Raw genomic sequence first — 16,659 nt, forward strand, 5'->3', positions numbered from 1 at the left:
AAAAAAAGGTTTATTTATTTTATCTATTTATTTATGTATATGTGTACGTATATACATGATTTTATGTGCACCACATGCATGCAGTGCCGGCAGAAGTAAGAGGTTGTCAAATCTCCTGGAACAGGCGGTTGTGAGGGGCCATGTGGGTGCTGGGAACTGAACCTGGGTCCTCTGCAAGAGCAGCAAGTGCTTTTAACTGCTGAGCCTCCTCGCCATCCCTTGCTGCTAACTTTACATTGGGTTGTCTTTTTATTATTGAGCAGGGTACGTTTTCTGCACTTTCTACGTTCAGTTCCTTATCAGCTGTATTATTCACAAATATTCATCTCCCATCCCAGCAGTTGTTTTCTTCACAATCTTAGAGGTGTTTCTGAAGCATGCAAGCCGCCTTCTTCTTTACAGAACACTTAAACTTTTTTATTATTTTTGATATTGGAATAAGCCAGATTCCTTATGTAGGGTATATACAATGTTGCCTGTAAACAAAAAGAAAGAATACATTGATTCTAGAGAAATTAAAGCTTCAAGACTATGAAAGAGAACACTGTGAAGAAGATGAAGAGAGGAGCGGAGCTCAAGAGGACAAATACAACATATTTCTAGCACTAGTCTCATACCCAGAATTTTAAAAAGATTCCTATAAATCAATAAGCAAAAGACACACAAATCAGCAGAAAAATGGGCAAAACCTTTTGTATACGCTTCACAAAAGAAGACATCCATGTGACCAAGACAGCCAACTCCGTTAGTGATCACCTTAACACCACAATGCACTGCTTTTCCATACACCCCCAAATTACTTAAAAATTTAATTTGAAAAATAGTAACAGCAAGGAACTCTTATAAGCTGTCGGTGACAAAATCAATTAAACAACTACCTGGAACACTGTAAAAATGAGCCTGTGTATGGCATTGTGACTCAGCAATTCCACTTCTGAGAATATATCCAGCATAAATACATATGTATACTCAGCATAAAATACATATTATAAGGTACACAGCAGCATTACTTTATTTTATTGTTTTATTCTTCTTTACTTAAAAACAAATTTCCAGGCCAGTGAGATGGATCAGCAGGTAAAGCATTTGCCTCATGAACCTGAGTTTGATCCCTGGAACCCACATAGAGGTGGAAGTAGAAAACCAACTCAATAAAGTTGTCCTCTGACTTTCACATACATGCTGTGGCACGTGTGCCCTTCCCCATTTCACACAAACCCCATACTAATAGTAAAAGTTTAAAGAAAAAACTCAAAACATTAAAAAAGTTATTTGAATACTTATTCTCAACAAAAAATCAGATTTTTTGAGTGACACATAAGCATAAGAAATAGACAAAAATATTTATGGTCTGACTATTCAGAAGCATTCACTGTGAATATTCCATAGCTTGTCCTTATATTAAAATGAGGTCAAATTAATTTTTTCTCATAATTTTTTTGAGACATGGTTTCATGTAACCCAGGTTGGCTTTGAACTCATTATAAAGCTCAGGTTGACCTCATGGCAATTCTCCTGCCTTGGCCTCTGGAGTGCTGGGATTACAGGTGTGCACCAGCTCACCCAGCCTATGCTTTTTACTTATCACTAGTGAGTCACTCTGGTGTTCGGGAACAACCAAGCTCGGCTGTGCCAGGTTGACTCCTGAAACCTGTTAATCTTTTATTTAGAATCTTTGTATCTGTGTTCAGGAATAAGATTCATGCATATTTTCCTTCTTTCCCGCCCCTTCTCCCCCCCACCCCTGCCTCCTCTGTATTTCTTCGTCAGGCTTTGCTTCCTGAACGGAGTGGGGAAAATTTTCTTTTTCTGTGTTGTGGATCAAAGAATATTTTTTCTCTAAAAGACAGCTAGAACTTTCTTCCAGAGAGACTGCTGGCTTCTAACTCCTGTGGCAGTTGTTCTTGAGCTCTCTTTCCCTTTCAGGGCCCTCGGTCTCTTCATGTTTTCTGTTCCTTTTGAATTGATTTTGGCAGATTATGTTTTTCTAGAAAATCACCTTTTTCATCTAGATTTTCCAGGATTTTATAATGAATTTATGCTCATTTTATTCTTCTCCATAATGTCTCTTTATTTTTCACTTTCTCGTTGTTAATGGTGGATCCTGTTTTAGAGATTAATTTGATGAGTATCCGTCTCTTTCCTTGAGGGGCTGCCCCTGCAGTACTCTCCTTTCTAACATGCTCATTTTCACTTACAATTCTCCCATTTTGTAAATGATCAGATTATTGATTTTCATCCTTTTTGTATAAAAATGAAAACATTTGGATTGAATTTTCCTATGCAAGCAGGCCTGCCTGTGACCTGAGTTTTGGTATGCCTCTTGTTAGTATTTTCTAAGTGTCTATGAGTCTAGTTTTGACCTTTGACTCTGGGGTTTTAAGAGCATGCCTTTAAATATCTAACTGCCTGGGGTTTTCACTTAAACATCCCTTATTACTTTTGAGTCTTATTGTTGAATAATCAGAGAGGTGACTATTTTTATTTATTTCTGGGACTTTATTGAGATTTGCTTTGTGGCTTTTCCCCCCTTAAGTGCTCCAAGAGTACCGGAAACGAAGGTATATTTCCTGTTTTCAGTTTTCATGAAGCTTGCCTATCTGGTCGTCACTGCTCTGTCTCTGATGCTTCTCCAAGTTTACTTGGTTTTTCAAGAGCAAGGAATGTGTAGCACCTTTCCCACAACTCTCATGTTTTTGTCTTTTCTTTGTTGAAAACATACTGGTTAGCTGCCTGTCTATGCCTGACTTATAAACTCAAATTTTTAAGCAACTAAGCTGGGAAATAAATCAAGATTTTGGAAGAAACGAGCAACTATACAGGGTTCCATTGTAATGACTCCTACAGCTAAGTCTGTGTGTTTGCTGCATACCCCTGTATATCTTCTGTTTTTTGTGGAAGTGTATGTGTGATTTGGCACATACATCTCCCTTGACTGTGACTATGTAAATATTTTCTCCTGTGTTCTGGTCATTGTGTATGTCTGATATGTATGTCTGCATGCATGTGTGCACTGTAGCATCCTTTTCTTTAAGTTGTCTATGCTGGCCTTTTCTGGAGTGCTGTTAAGTTCAAAAGTTCTGCCTCCCTGCACTTCAACCCATTTGAATCTCTGTTTCTCTTTTGTGGCTACAGAAGACCCTCCTGGTAAGTGGGTTTGATAGTGACTGCTTAACACTGACACCTGCTCTGTCTTGTCTGGGGTCACATCTGACTGTACCACGGGTGCCAAGGACCACACTTCCAGGATGAACAGGGACTCTGGGCATCTTGTGGCAACCTCTCTGCCTGCTTGGATCCCTTGGCCTGGCTCCTTCAAAAGCTGGAACCCAAAGGGTTTGGCTTTGACTTAAAGGGAACCTCAACCTTCTCAGAAACTCCATAAAAGATTCTCAGTTTGCTGTGTAGACCAGTGAAACTTATGGGAGATGTCCTAGCCACCCTTCATTCATTCTCCAGATACCTTGCTCTTAGCCTTTCTCACTATATTGGCTGAATCACTGGTGTGGAGAGGTACAGCTGGAGTGCCCGGGCCGGGGTGGGTTTCTGGAGCTTGTTGATTTCTTAGGAGCAAGGCACACTTTAGGACACAACCAGAGAAGCATGAGGCAGGAAATGAGTAGGCTACAGCCACAGGGAAGGTGGAGAGGGAGGTATTTGCTGCAGTAGGAAGTGGGCCCTTTCTTGCAAATATGACTGATTAGAAGATGGAAAGAGCAGAGCGAGTTGTCACAGTTTCCTGTTTGCTGATCCAGGTCCCCACACTTAAGTGTATTTTTAATAAAAAGACTTAGAAAATGTTTGCTGGTATTCAGGGACTCTGTCTTGGTTTCACCTTGGGACTTCTATGTTCTCATTTAATGCAGTGAGTGGAGGGGTGGACTGGGTCTCTGAAAGCCCAGATCTCCTGCATTGTATTCTTAGGCAGTAGTACATTCTTAACACCCCCTCTTCCAAAGTACTCTGTGCAACTACTTGCTCAGTTTATCCTTGGGATGCCGCCATGTTATGCCAGCTTCACAGAAAGAAAAGGAAGGTCTGAGTACCCCCATTGGGACACAAGAATGAGGCGGAACCAGGCCAGAGCCTCAGCAGTCAGTACTAGGCAGATGTTGCAAGCTGGTAACAGTCTGCACCATCTTTGACCAGAAGCTCCCAGCATCCCTTAATCACTTGCAGGCAAGCTTGAGGACCAGGCCTGCCCATAGCCTTGGGTGGAAAAATCACACTCAGAAGGCTGTTCCTTGGCCGTTGGTTTTGTAAACTGTCTCTTTCTTTCTTTTTGCCCAGGAGGAGGAGTTTATTGACTGGTGGAGCAAATTCTTTGCCTCCATTGGGGAGAGGGAAAAGTGTGGCTCCTATCTGGAGAAGGATTTTGATACTCTGAAGGTGAGTGAGGCATCTCTTCAGAACAGTTCCTTCAGTCTAGCAGTCTCTGGGCATCTGGGATGAGCAACGGGGCTACAGTGGGGGACTGGAGCTGTTTTCATATGTGTGACTTCTGAATTACTGAGTCTAATTAATTAGGATGAGAGGGTCACCCTAATTTAGAGTGCTAATTTGGAATGAGAAATCAGTGTGGGATATGATAACCAAGAAAATATTTCTGGGAGAACGTCGAAAATATTGAAATGACTGCTAGGGGATGTAGCTCAGTGGTAGAGTATTGGCCAGCATGTATGAGGTCCTTGGTTCAATCCAAACAGGCCAGCAAGATGGCTCAGCAAATAAAGGTGCTTGCCACCAAGTCTAGTGACCTGAGTTCTATCACTTGGTGGAAAGAGGAAACCAACTCCTACAAGTTGTCCTCTGCCCTCCACACGAGTGCCGTGGTGAGAACACACTGAGCAAACGAATGAATCAGTAAATGTAAAAAAAAAAAAAAAGAAAGAAAATATTGAAGTGTTTATAGGGAAAACGATGTTTAGGATTTGTTTTAAAAGGCCTCTTCAGGGGCTGGGGACATGACTCAGCAGTTAAGAGCACTGGCTGCTCTTGCATAAGACCTGGGTTCACTTCCCAGCACCCACATGCAGCTAACAGCAATCTGTAATTGCAGTTCCGGGGGATCCAATGCCCTCTTCTGACCTCCGTAAGCCTTGCATGACACAGATGCACTGACATACATGAAGGTAATACACTGATGCACATAAAATAAAAATATTAAAATATTGAAAATACCTCTTTAGGTTCCCCCAAAGTAAGAAGAAAGTAAGCGTGGCCCTCTGACAGATTTTCAAAATACTAAGAATTATTAAAATTGCAAATCACTGACCTTTTAACCTTGGTGGGTACTAAAGATTTGTGGTGCCACTTCGTCACTTTTGGTGGTTTTAGAAAACTATTCTGTGATAGAAAGTCTGTATTAAGGTAAAATGTGAGCTCAGCTTGAGAATGGACTTCTGACCCCTGAACCTTGACTCCTGCCATTAGGCCAAGTTACCTAGGAAATTCAATGAGATACTAAATCTTGTTTCTGTGGATAAAAACAGAGTAAGCTGGCCAACTTCTTTTGGGGAAGTTCTACAAATATAATTATACTTTAAAAAATGAGTACTTAAAAAAAAGATAACCAAAGGTGACTAAAAAATTGTTCCCCAAGGAGTTGTGAGGTCTCCCTTGTCTGTGGTCAGGCTATATCTGAATGTCGGGCAAGCAATGAATGACTTTTAAAAATAAGTATGCCTCAAATATGATGTGGGGCATACTTATCTGAAAATTGTTTTTTTATGTGAAACTTGAGTGCAGTCATTTGACTTGTATTTTCATTTGTGGAATTCATTTCATTTCTGGACTATAAATGAGGGGGATTCTGTACCCCATAGTCACCTTACGGCCAAGAAAATAAGTACAGGGCACAGACTGAGAGATGTACAGGAAGGACCTGTGGCCTGGTCAAAGGGCTAGAGGAGGGAAAGTTGAGGCTAGGTGGGGTGGTGGGTGGCCAGGCTCTCTGCTGATGGAATTGGCTGAAAACCCTGGGTGGGACTCTACAAGGTGGCAGTGCCCCCTTGGGTCCACTGAACTCTCTGGTAGGTTGCATCTGAGTCCTGGCTGCTCTGCTCCAAGGCTACTGGTGTCCAGTAGCAGTACCTCAGGCAGCAAATACTTGCCTGGCTTCATGGCTGGACGAGTGAAGTTGGGCAGAAAGACAGAACTGTTTGTGCACCAGGAAGAAGGTCTGACACATTAGATCTGGCATGTGGTACTGTGGCCTTGCCAAGAAATGAGACAGACGAAGTAAGAACAAGGATTACTGCCAGGGTGGCCCACAGCCCTGGCCCCTCACTGCTCCCTAGAGTGCTAGATGCAGATGCAGAGCTGGCATGAGGCCTCCAGCTTGACCTCTCTGAGGAGGTCTCCAAGGCAGCCAAGTGAGAAGAGGCTCTCCAGAGCAGAGGCATCTAAACTATTTCTAGGGCAAAAGCTAGACCTGGAAGGAATGCTGGTCCTTTAAGGATAAGTAAATAGAAGGAAACCACCACCTCCAACAAGGCCTTTGAAAGCAGCCTATAGTGGAATACGCAGTGGGGAGAGGACAAAACTACATCTTGGAAATCATGAGCACAGGGGGAAACTCTTCCTGATCTAAATAGCAAAGTAAAGAAAATGAAAGCACAGCAAAATGCATTAGAAACAAATTATAGAAAAACAGTAGAAAGAAGCAAAATATGTCAGCTTTCCTAATAAACAGTAATGGATTAAACTCTCCTATTAAGTGATGAGGACTCCTAGACTACAATAAAGCAAAATTCATTGCATTGTCTAAAGAACTCATCTAAAACAATAGAATAGTGGAAAGTCAACATTAGACTCCCATGCCCTTATCAGCCCTGTCTGAAATAATTACCAGATTCTCCCATTTTAGGAGAGTATTTTGGGAAGCAATGTTTTGTTGAAATTTTGTCAAACACAATCAGGTAAATGTAAACAAAGGGAATCAGATAGAATTTAAAATAAAAAGCAAAAGAAACAAAACAGAAGGTTTCATATAAATAAAAGATGTGTATGCCAAGGAAAAGACACCTAAAGTTTAGAAATACTCAGAGCAAAAATAGTTAGCAATATATAAACTTGTACCTCACAAAATAACATCACAGAATGACAGAAATTAAAGTCAAAGTGGAGATTTTAATATCTATCTTTATCAAACCGTCAATAAACAATAAGAAAATAAAGACCAAACAACAAACTTGTTTTTTAAGCTACAGCAAGTTAAAATTGCAGCTTAACATGATGCTAAATTTTTAGTTTTAAAACACAGAACAAAATAATAAAAAGTAGAAGATGAAAATAATAACAAATAAAATTTCCCCCTAATGCTCAGAAAACACATAAAATCTGATCACATATTAAGTTAGTAATAAGTTACCCAAGGCAGAAATCAGTCAAGACAGATAAAAATGTAATAAATTGGGAAATTAATAACAAAAGTTTAAACAAAAAGTCCAACCAGTTGGAAATTTGAAAGTATTTTATTAGGACTTGAGCATGAACATGGCTGCATAAGTCAGCATTTTCCCCCCTTTCTCTTGGAAATCATTCAAACCCACAAAATCCATTTTTTAGAGAAGCTGGAAACAAATAAAAGCCGCAGACTCCAAAATATAAGTGAGGGGTGCTCCAGGACAGTGGAGACTGGGCAGAGGCCACAAGCATGGAGGACGATGGAACTCCCAAGGACAGCAGATCTCAGACAGCCCGGTGAAAATGTGCTTCCAAACCAGAGAATGCTGATAATTACTTCAGACAAGGGATGGATGCATGGGAGTCTGTTAGTGGTTCTCTCCACTTTTGTATGCTTCAAGAGTTTCAGAAAAGTTTCAAAACAAAGTGCTTGCATCATGAAATAGGAAGTCAAAGGGAAACAAGCAGGAAGTCTGGAGACGGGCTCAAGGTGACCACAGAAGCCTCGACCTGGTTTGATTCAGAGAGGCTGAGAAGGCAGAGCTACATAGGACTCATGTGGAGGAGCCATGTCTTCATGAGATCCTCTGCTTCCATAGTGGGAAGGAAGGAAACAGCCAGGCTAGGAAAAGCCAACTCATTATTGGCAAATAACAGTAAATATAATAGCCCAAAATTAGATCAGAAATCCAATGAGAAACAAGAGGAAGTAGAAATCAGACCAATTAAAGAAGATTGCTGCTTATTAGAACAATCTTGCCAAGGAGCAGAAGAGACAGAATGTTTGGCTGTGAACATTTTAGAAATGAGAACTTCAAGACGCAAAGCAGGAATGAAGGAACTCACAGATTGACGACCATGAGCTGAAAGGTCTTGGGACCGAAAGAAGACAGCATGAACTTGCAGGTGCACAAGGTAGAAGGGTCATACCAGAAGCACAACATAACAAAACAGAAATGATGGATGCACGTGGAAGGAAATGGGAATGAAGAGAAAGTTACAAAGAAATAAAGGGAAAGCGGCAGGTGTATGAGCGAGGGAAAGGAGACCCAATACTGCTGTAATTGGAGTCTCTGAGAATGGCTGCCAAAATGGTGACATCAAACAGATAAACATATGTCCTGGTTTGTTTCTTCATTGCTGTGACAAAACACTCTGACCAGTACCAACTTGGGGAGGAAAGGGTTTATTTGTCTTACATCTCCCAGGTCGCACGCAGTTCATCAGGGAGCCCAAGGTAGGAACTCAGGGCATGAACCTGGAGGCAGGAGCTGGAGCACAGGCCATGGAGGAATGCTGCTTACAGGCTTGCTCTCCCGGCCCCTGCTCAGCCTGCTTTCTTATGTAACACAGGCCCACCTGCCCAGGGGTGGCACCACCCACAGTGGGCTGGGCCCTCCCACATCACTCATCAAGAAGATGCCCTTCAGACATGGCCACAGGCCGGTCCAATAGAGGAAATTCCCCAATTGAGGCTCCCTCAACCCAGGTGTGTCAAGTTGACACTAAAGCTATCCAGCACAACATATAATTGCTTAATCAAGCTTCAATGTGATGAATTTTTTTTGAAATGTCTACTGTGTGTGAAGACAATGACCCAGACTGGTCAACTTTAGACATAGTCTAGTGTAGAATGCTTATTGTAGTTTAGAGATAAAGAAGGAATTCTTTGGGTAGTCATACATGCTTCCCATTCCCTGGCAATATTAAGCCATTTAAAATAGAAAATAAATCAAGGTGGCTTCAGTTTCTCCCACCATAAAGCAGCATATTTAGGACCACCAGGGACACAGCGCGACTGAGGATTTCAGCTGTGCTGCCCACCAAGCATGAAGGCAGCAGCCATCTGGCTCATGTTTAGCACTAGGAAACAGGATGGAGCTGGGACTGGCAAGCTGGGGCTGGGAATAGTGTAGCAGAAGGGCTGGGTGTGGTCACATTGACCTTATAAATCAAGCAGAAGAGGTAGACATGTAAAACACAGAAATAGGTGAAGAAAGAAAGATGGGATGCAGAGCAAGGACACTGAGTGTCAGCTCAAATGAAGAGTTGACAGATTCTTTTTGAAGTTGATAAATTATGCGATTAGGAGAATAAGCAGATTATAAACAGATAGTATCAAGGTAAACACCAAGGAGGAGAATTTTGCCTAAAATTCGGGGATGGAAGAAGAATATGAAGATGGACTGGACTGTCTTGTCTATATGTATACATTTCACATGCATAAAAAGTTCCCCAAAGACATAGTGCAATAAATATTATCAGTGTGCAAATGATAATGGTGGAGCAGACATTCTGGTCATCCTGACTATCAGGAGAAAGATGAGGTGGAAGAGACAGGAGAAGAGGAAGAGGATAAGGAGGAGGAGAGGGAAGGGGAGAAGGAGGAGGGAAAAGAAGAGGAGGAAGAAGAGGAGGAAGGGAAAGAAGAGGAGGGGGAGGAGGAGGAGGGGAGGAGGAGGGAGAGAAGAGAGAGGATGAAGAGGAGGAGGGGGACGAAGAAGAGAAGGAGGAGGAGGAGGGGGAAGAGGAGGAGGGCAAGAGAAGGAACAGGAATAGGAGGAGAAGGAGGGGGAAGAGAGAACAGACCCTGGAAAGAGCTTTAATGAAAAGAAAAGAAAAAAAAAACCAAGAAGCTACAGAATTACATGACTACATGTAAAACTCAGGCCCAAACTACTGTGCTATCAATATATGTAGCATCAGTTCTCTATAACATTTAAATTCGATCTTGAAACACCAAACTACAGAAAACCAAGGCAAGCCCATAATGAAAAGGGGGAAGTATCAAGGTAGGACATTGTAGGGAAATTCTACGCGCAGAGAGCCTGCTATATTCATGGGTTCTGCACATGTGGATTCAACCCATCTCAGATTGAAGTATTTAATAAATTGTATCTTTGCCAAACAAGCACAGACTTTTTATCCTTATTCCATAAACAACACAGTTAAACAATTATTTACATGGTATATTGGTTATTTTGCCAGTTGCTATTACAAAATACCTGACAAAAGTACTTTAAGGGGCAGCAAGGGGTAAAGGTGCTTGCCATCAAACCTGAGGACTTGAGTTCAGTCTCTGGGACCCATATGATGGAAGGAGAGAACTGATTCCCTCAAATTATTCTTTGCCCTCTTCCCTCACGCCATGGCGCTCCTGCACGCATGTGCACACACAGAGTGTAATATTTTTTAAAATATATTTTAAAAGCACCTTTAGGAAGGAGCAGCTTACTTTGGCTCACAGTTTGAGGATACAGTCCATCATGTCAGGGAAGGCATGGAGCCAGGAATGTGAGGCCATTGGTCCCTTTGGGTACACAGTCAGGAAGCAGAGAGAGATGAGTGCTGGTGCTTACCACAATTTCTATTTTTATTCAGTCTGCAACCTCAGCCTATAGAGCGGTGCTGCCTGCATTCAGGGTGGGTCTCCACCTCTCTGGAAACACACTCACAGACATGACCAGGGGTGTGTCTCCAAGGGGGTTCCAAGTCCAGTTGAGTTGACAATGAAGATGAACCATCACACACAGCTTTGTACCTTCTATTATTGTAAGTCACCTAGAGATGCTGTGAAGTACTCTGGAGAATGTGCCTGACCTACACACAAATACTGCATTATTTTCTGTAAGGGACCGAGCAGATCTGCAGGACCTCCTACTGGTACTGGTGTATAGCCATATAGTTTTTCATGCTAATAGATTTTAAAAATATCCTTGAGGTAACAGAAAGGAAAGGAGAAATATTGTAATGTGTCATCAAGAAGTAACAGAGATCTGCAAAAGAAAAAAGAAAACTTTCAAAGAATTAGCCTCCAAAGAAAGAGCCATATATTTGCATAGAGAATTTCCTAAATTTTCAAAGAATAAATAATTCCTGTGATACATATATTATTACACAGCAGAAAAAGAATGAAAGGGTAGAAAACTTGATTTTTAAATTACATTTATTTATTTTGTGTGTATGTGTGTGGGCCGTCATGTGCCATGGCCTGGAGGAGTCGGTTTTCTCCTTCCACCCTGTGGGACCTGAGGATTGAACTCAGGTTTTCAGGCTTGGTGGCAAGAGCCTTTACTGGCTGAGCCATCTTGCCCTACCATCCCCCTTTTGCAGGGCTGGGAATTGAACTTGTGGCCTCACATATGGTAGGCAAGCCCTCTACCACTGAGCTGTATTCCCAGTCCCTCCTTTTATAGAGCTAGAGTCACCTTACCACTAAAACCTGTGAGCCCACCCATATAAATTTCATTTATGAGATGAGTCTGTGTGCAAAATCTTAATAGCACATGGAATTGAGTCACATATTAATATGCCACAAGAGCTAAATTAATGTCATTCCAGAAATATAAAGAATTCAACATTAAGAAATCATTAATGATAGTCACCATATTGACAGGTTAGATTAGCAAAGTCTCCTCCAATAGATGCTGAAAAGCGGTTGGTAAAATTCAGTATCTGTGGAGGACTCACATTTTAGAAATAGGAAGGAGCTTCCATAATGTAATAAAGCATATCTCTTGATCAACATCTGATTTGTGACTTCAACAGATCCCCTGAAAAAAGCAACTTAAAGAATGAAGGGTTGGGGATACAGTCCATCACATTAGGAAAATCATGGCTACAGGAGGGTGAGGTGGCCGGTCACGTTGAGTCCACAGTCAGGGAGCAGGGAGAGGTGAACGCTGCTGTTCAGTCGGCTTTCTCTGTTCCACTTCTCACTCAGTCTGGGACCCCAGACCATGGGATGACGCCACCCACATTCAGGGACCACCATTTCTCAAGTGCTAATAAGTGAGTTTGTTGAGGAGGAGTTCTACATCTTGTTGACAGGGTTTACTGAAGAGCTCTGTGAGTCAATATATGTTAAGGGACAGAGGTCAACTTAGGGTTGAGTTGTTTCTTTTGACAAAGATAGGAGACATCCACATTAACACTTGACATTGCTCTGTGTGTTCTGATCATTGCCATGTCAATCAGAAGAAATATGCCTTTCATTTTAGAAAAGCAGAGATTAAAATGATTATGATCATATGCATGACTGATATACTCAACCGCCTGTAGAGAGTCAACTAAAGTTTAGAGCTGTTGGGAGGAAAACCCAGGAAGATGGCAGCAAGTATTTAGAAAACCCAGTCAAACAGAGATCCACATGCACAATGCTAACAAAGCTTTATCTTAACCAGTTAAGGCAAATGACAGATGAGCTGGTTCTGTGTAAGGATGTTGGCAAACAGGTAAGTCTGGAGCTGCTGAGCATCAGCCCATATTCCTGGATAAAAAGTTAATGCTGGAATAGGGAGATGGCCCAGAAAGTAAAGTGTTTGCCTCATAAGTACAAAGATATGAGTTAGGCCCCCCAGAACCTAAGTAAAAATGCTGGGCGGGGTGATGTGTGCTTGTAAGCCCAGTGCTGAAGAGGTAGAGAAACAATGATCTTGAAACTTGCTAGCCAGCCTAGCCTAATTGGTGAGTTTTGGGCCAGTGAGGGACACTCTCTTGAAAAATGAGATGGGCAGCTCCTGAGGCAGGCACATGCGCCTGAGTGCACAGACACAGAGGGAGGGAGGGAGAAAGGAAGGAAGGGAGGGAGGGAGAAAGGAAGGAAGGGAGGGAGGGAGAAAGGAAGGAAGGGAGGGAGGGAGAAAGGAAGGAAGGGAGGGAGGGAGAGAGAGAATGCTAATACTGTATAGAGGTCAATTTCTTTTTAAATATTTTATTTATTATTTTAATTTTATATGTATGAGTGTTTTGCCTACATGTATGTAACTGCACCTATGTCATGCATGCCCACGGAGGTCAGAAGAGGGTGTCAGATCCCCTGGAATTGGAGTTATGGACAGTTGTTGGCTGCCATGTGGCTGCTGGGAACCAAACCTAGGTCCTCTGCAAGAAGAGCCAGTGCTCTTAACTGTGGAACCATCTCTCCAGCCCCAAGGGGTCAATGTCGTGATCCAAAATTAAAATTTAACTTTAATATAAATCTAAAATAAAATCCCCCTCCCCAAAAATTGCTCAAAAGAGGACTTCGTGTTTCACAGTTTCATCTAGAAAGATGTCAGGTGACAAAACAGGTTATGAAGCAGCGTAATTAAAACGGGGTTGGTGAGAACGGACAGGTGAAAAGAAAAGTAGAAAATATCACAAACAGCAGCTGTGTAAACCTTTAGTGCATGGCACAAGTCACTGGGGAGAGGAGAAATCCCAGCAAACCCAGTGCTTGGATGATCGCTTAGCTATCTGGTGAATTATTGCCTCATAACACATGTTGAGTGCTTCATCTTGCTATGAAGACATTCTAAACATAATTTGAAATATATAAGCTATAAAGAAAAAGATTGTTAGATGAGGTCATCTAGAAATATCTGGGATGGCTGAAAATTGATAAATGGAACATAACATGAGTCTCTTGTAAACAAACACATAAACACACCATAAACAGAATTTCACAAATATATCATTAGCCTAATTGAAAGACAAGTGGCTGACTGAGATAAAATACTTGTAAGGTATTTGATAGGCTAGAGCTTAATATCTTTTATATACAAGGAGAGCTTCAAGTCACTGCAGAACAGAAAAAAGACCCAGGAGTTGGAAACAGGAATAACAAAGATGAGAGATTCTTATAGGAAGAGCACAAGTGGTGAGAAGCCCGCATAGTTTTCTTTGATAGTCAAACAAATGCGAGTTAAAATTCAGTGTGCTGTCTTCATCTTCCATGTGTTAAATTAGCAAGATGAAAATGCAGAGTAATGGTAAAGGACTTAGGGACACGGACATGGCTGCACACCATAGATGGATGTCAGTCCATTCAATTTTTCTAGAATGCAATGCATCTGTGTATATCAAAGGAATGCTCTGACCATTCTTCTGACCAGGAATTCTGTTTTTAGAAAGTTATCACAGAGATAAAATTGTGTGTGTATGTATACATGTGTTTGTATGTGTACATGTGTGTGGATGTGTGATGTATGTGTTTTGCATGCATGTGGAGAGTCCAGGGGTCAACATTGTGTGTTGTTCCTCAGGTGGCCATCCATATTGTTTTTGGAAGCAAGGTGTCTCACTGGGACCCAGAGCTTGCCAGTTAGATTAGATTGGCTACCTAGAGAGTCCCAGGCATCTGCTGTCCTGGCCTACCCAGCTGTATTGTAAGTGTGCATTAATATGCCTAGCTTTTTTATGTGAATTTGGAGGAGTAAGCTCAAGTCTTCATGCTTGTGTGGCAAGCACTTTACTAACTGAACCATCTCAGTCCCTGTAGAAACAAATTTAAATAAATATAGATAGCACACATTCAGGAGTTAAAAAAAAACTTGTTACTTAATGAAAGTAATTGTTGATCATAAATTATGATACATTTATACATTATTATGTTTCCATTGTGAAGGATGTTATATAACTACATTATTTTGATTATAAAGGTATTCAACTTATATAGTTTGGTGAAGAAACAAAGTATAACCGGTTTGTATCTTAACAATTTCATTTCAGTAGAAAAACAAAACACAGACTTAAGAATGCACATCAAGAAAATTCAAAAGAACAGCACTAATTGTTAATCAGATGGCTAGTTGATATTTGGGGAGATCAGATTTTAAGAAAATATTGTTTTCTTCTTTTCTCTTTTTCCATTTTCATGTGCATATAAGTATGTATGTATGTATGTTGTGTGTGAAGGAGCACATGTATACATGTGCATGTGACAGCCCAAGGTTGCTGTTGGGAATCAGCCTTGATCACTCTTCCACCTTATTCATTGAAGCAGGGCCTCTCAGTCAAACCCAAAACTCTTTGATATGACTAGTGTTGCTGGCCATAATTACAGGTGGGCTACCACACCAATCTGGCATTTACATGGGTTCTAGGGATCTGAACTCCCGTCTGCATGGTTGTGAAGCCAACACTTTAACCACTGAGGCATGTCCCCAGCCCCTAATATTTTTTTATATTTGTTTATGAGTCCTAATTTTAACAATAAACCTATATCATTTGTGTAATTAAATATTTCTTAGAAGAGATGGAACTTGAACAAGGCTTAAATGAGAAATAATAGAGAAATGGGAAACTTAAATTAGTGAGTTAATTGCCTTTTAATTTAATTTTAAAACTTTATTTAAAAATTGTTTATTAATTTATTTTTTTGTGTATGTGTGTGAACATTCATACCCCAGCATGCATATGGAAATCAGGACAACTTGCAGGAGTTAATTCTTTCCTTCCACTATGTGGGTCCTGGGGATTAAAGTCAGGTTATCAGGCTCAGTGACAAATGACTCTATGTGCTGAGCTGTCTCACTGGTACCCTGTTAATTTTAGATATAGTCAATTTAGCAGGTCCACTTGTCTCACATTCCTAAAAAATTAGATGTATCATCTGTAACAAAAATGGCTGTTTTATTTAGCTGTAAGCAATCCCAAGCTCTGCTCTAATAAGTAGCAATCATGGGCCGAGAGGAGACAAGGAAGGACATTTAACAAATTTAGTGCTGCTCGGGTTCCTCGGCTTGGCATTCTGTATCACCGTGTTGGGCTTCTGAATGGTGAGCAGTCTTGCTTGAAGTGTTGACCTGATGATTTAGCAGAGTTCTGACTCAGTCTTCAAATAGAACGTTAAGTTTTCATTTGCTTGTGATCTTAATCTCTTTTTTAAAAAACGCCATCTTGTGAGTCTTGGATACCTAGAAAATGTGATGAACCTGAAATCCTATACCCTAATAGACTAACGGATGTTTTTCTCTCCCACCGTCTCCCCTGCGTTTTTCACTCCACCCTGGGCTCTCTCTCTTCTCTTTTCCCCCTTGGCCTTGCTTCTTCCACCTCTGTGACACTCCTTTCTTTCTGCTTTTTTTTCATTATTTACTTCTGGTCCCCTTCACCTTCTTCTCTGTCCCTTCTCTTTTTCTTCACTTGCACTGTCCTGCTTCCCTTCCTTTGCCCTCCCCTGTCCTCTTTTCTCATCCCCACATGTGACAGGTCTATGACACACAACTGGAGAATGTGGAAGCTTTTGGGGGCCTGTCTGACTTTTGTAACACCTTTAAGCTCTACCGGGGGAAGACTCAGGAGGAGACAGAAGATCCATCTGTCATTGGGGAATTTAAGGTAAGTCCCTGGGTTAGCCTGCCATCATGACCTTGCAGCAATAAATGAACTAGGTGATGGTAGCAACTATAGTAGTAATCATGGTGCTGATGATAGTGGCCCTGTGGGTGATGCAGAACTGGATGGTGGTATGGGATAGTGTGGACTGGA

The 16,659-nt window shown here is 41.3% G+C and overlaps 1 protein-coding gene across 16 annotated transcripts in view; it reads left to right on the plus strand.

Moving 5' to 3' along the window:
• Dysf (dysferlin) overlaps positions 1-16,659 on the plus strand; it is a 216,495-nt gene that overhangs the window by 175,835 nt on the left and 24,001 nt on the right. For all 16 annotated transcript variants that reach the window (XM_029559433.1, XM_008824703.2, XM_008824706.2 and 13 more), the window contains 2 exons: positions 4,291-4,389; positions 16,381-16,509. In XM_029559433.1, the coding sequence (XP_029415293.1) occupies positions 4,291-4,389; positions 16,381-16,509 (228 nt within the window). The remainder of the gene's footprint in view (positions 1-4,290; positions 4,390-16,380; positions 16,510-16,659) is intronic.

The sequence above is a fragment of the Nannospalax galili genome, unplaced genomic scaffold (assembly GCF_000622305.1).
Source record: "Nannospalax galili isolate Female #2095 unplaced genomic scaffold, S.galili_v1.0 scaffold389, whole genome shotgun sequence".
In the NCBI taxonomy this organism is placed as follows: Eukaryota; Metazoa; Chordata; class Mammalia; order Rodentia; family Spalacidae; genus Nannospalax; species Nannospalax galili.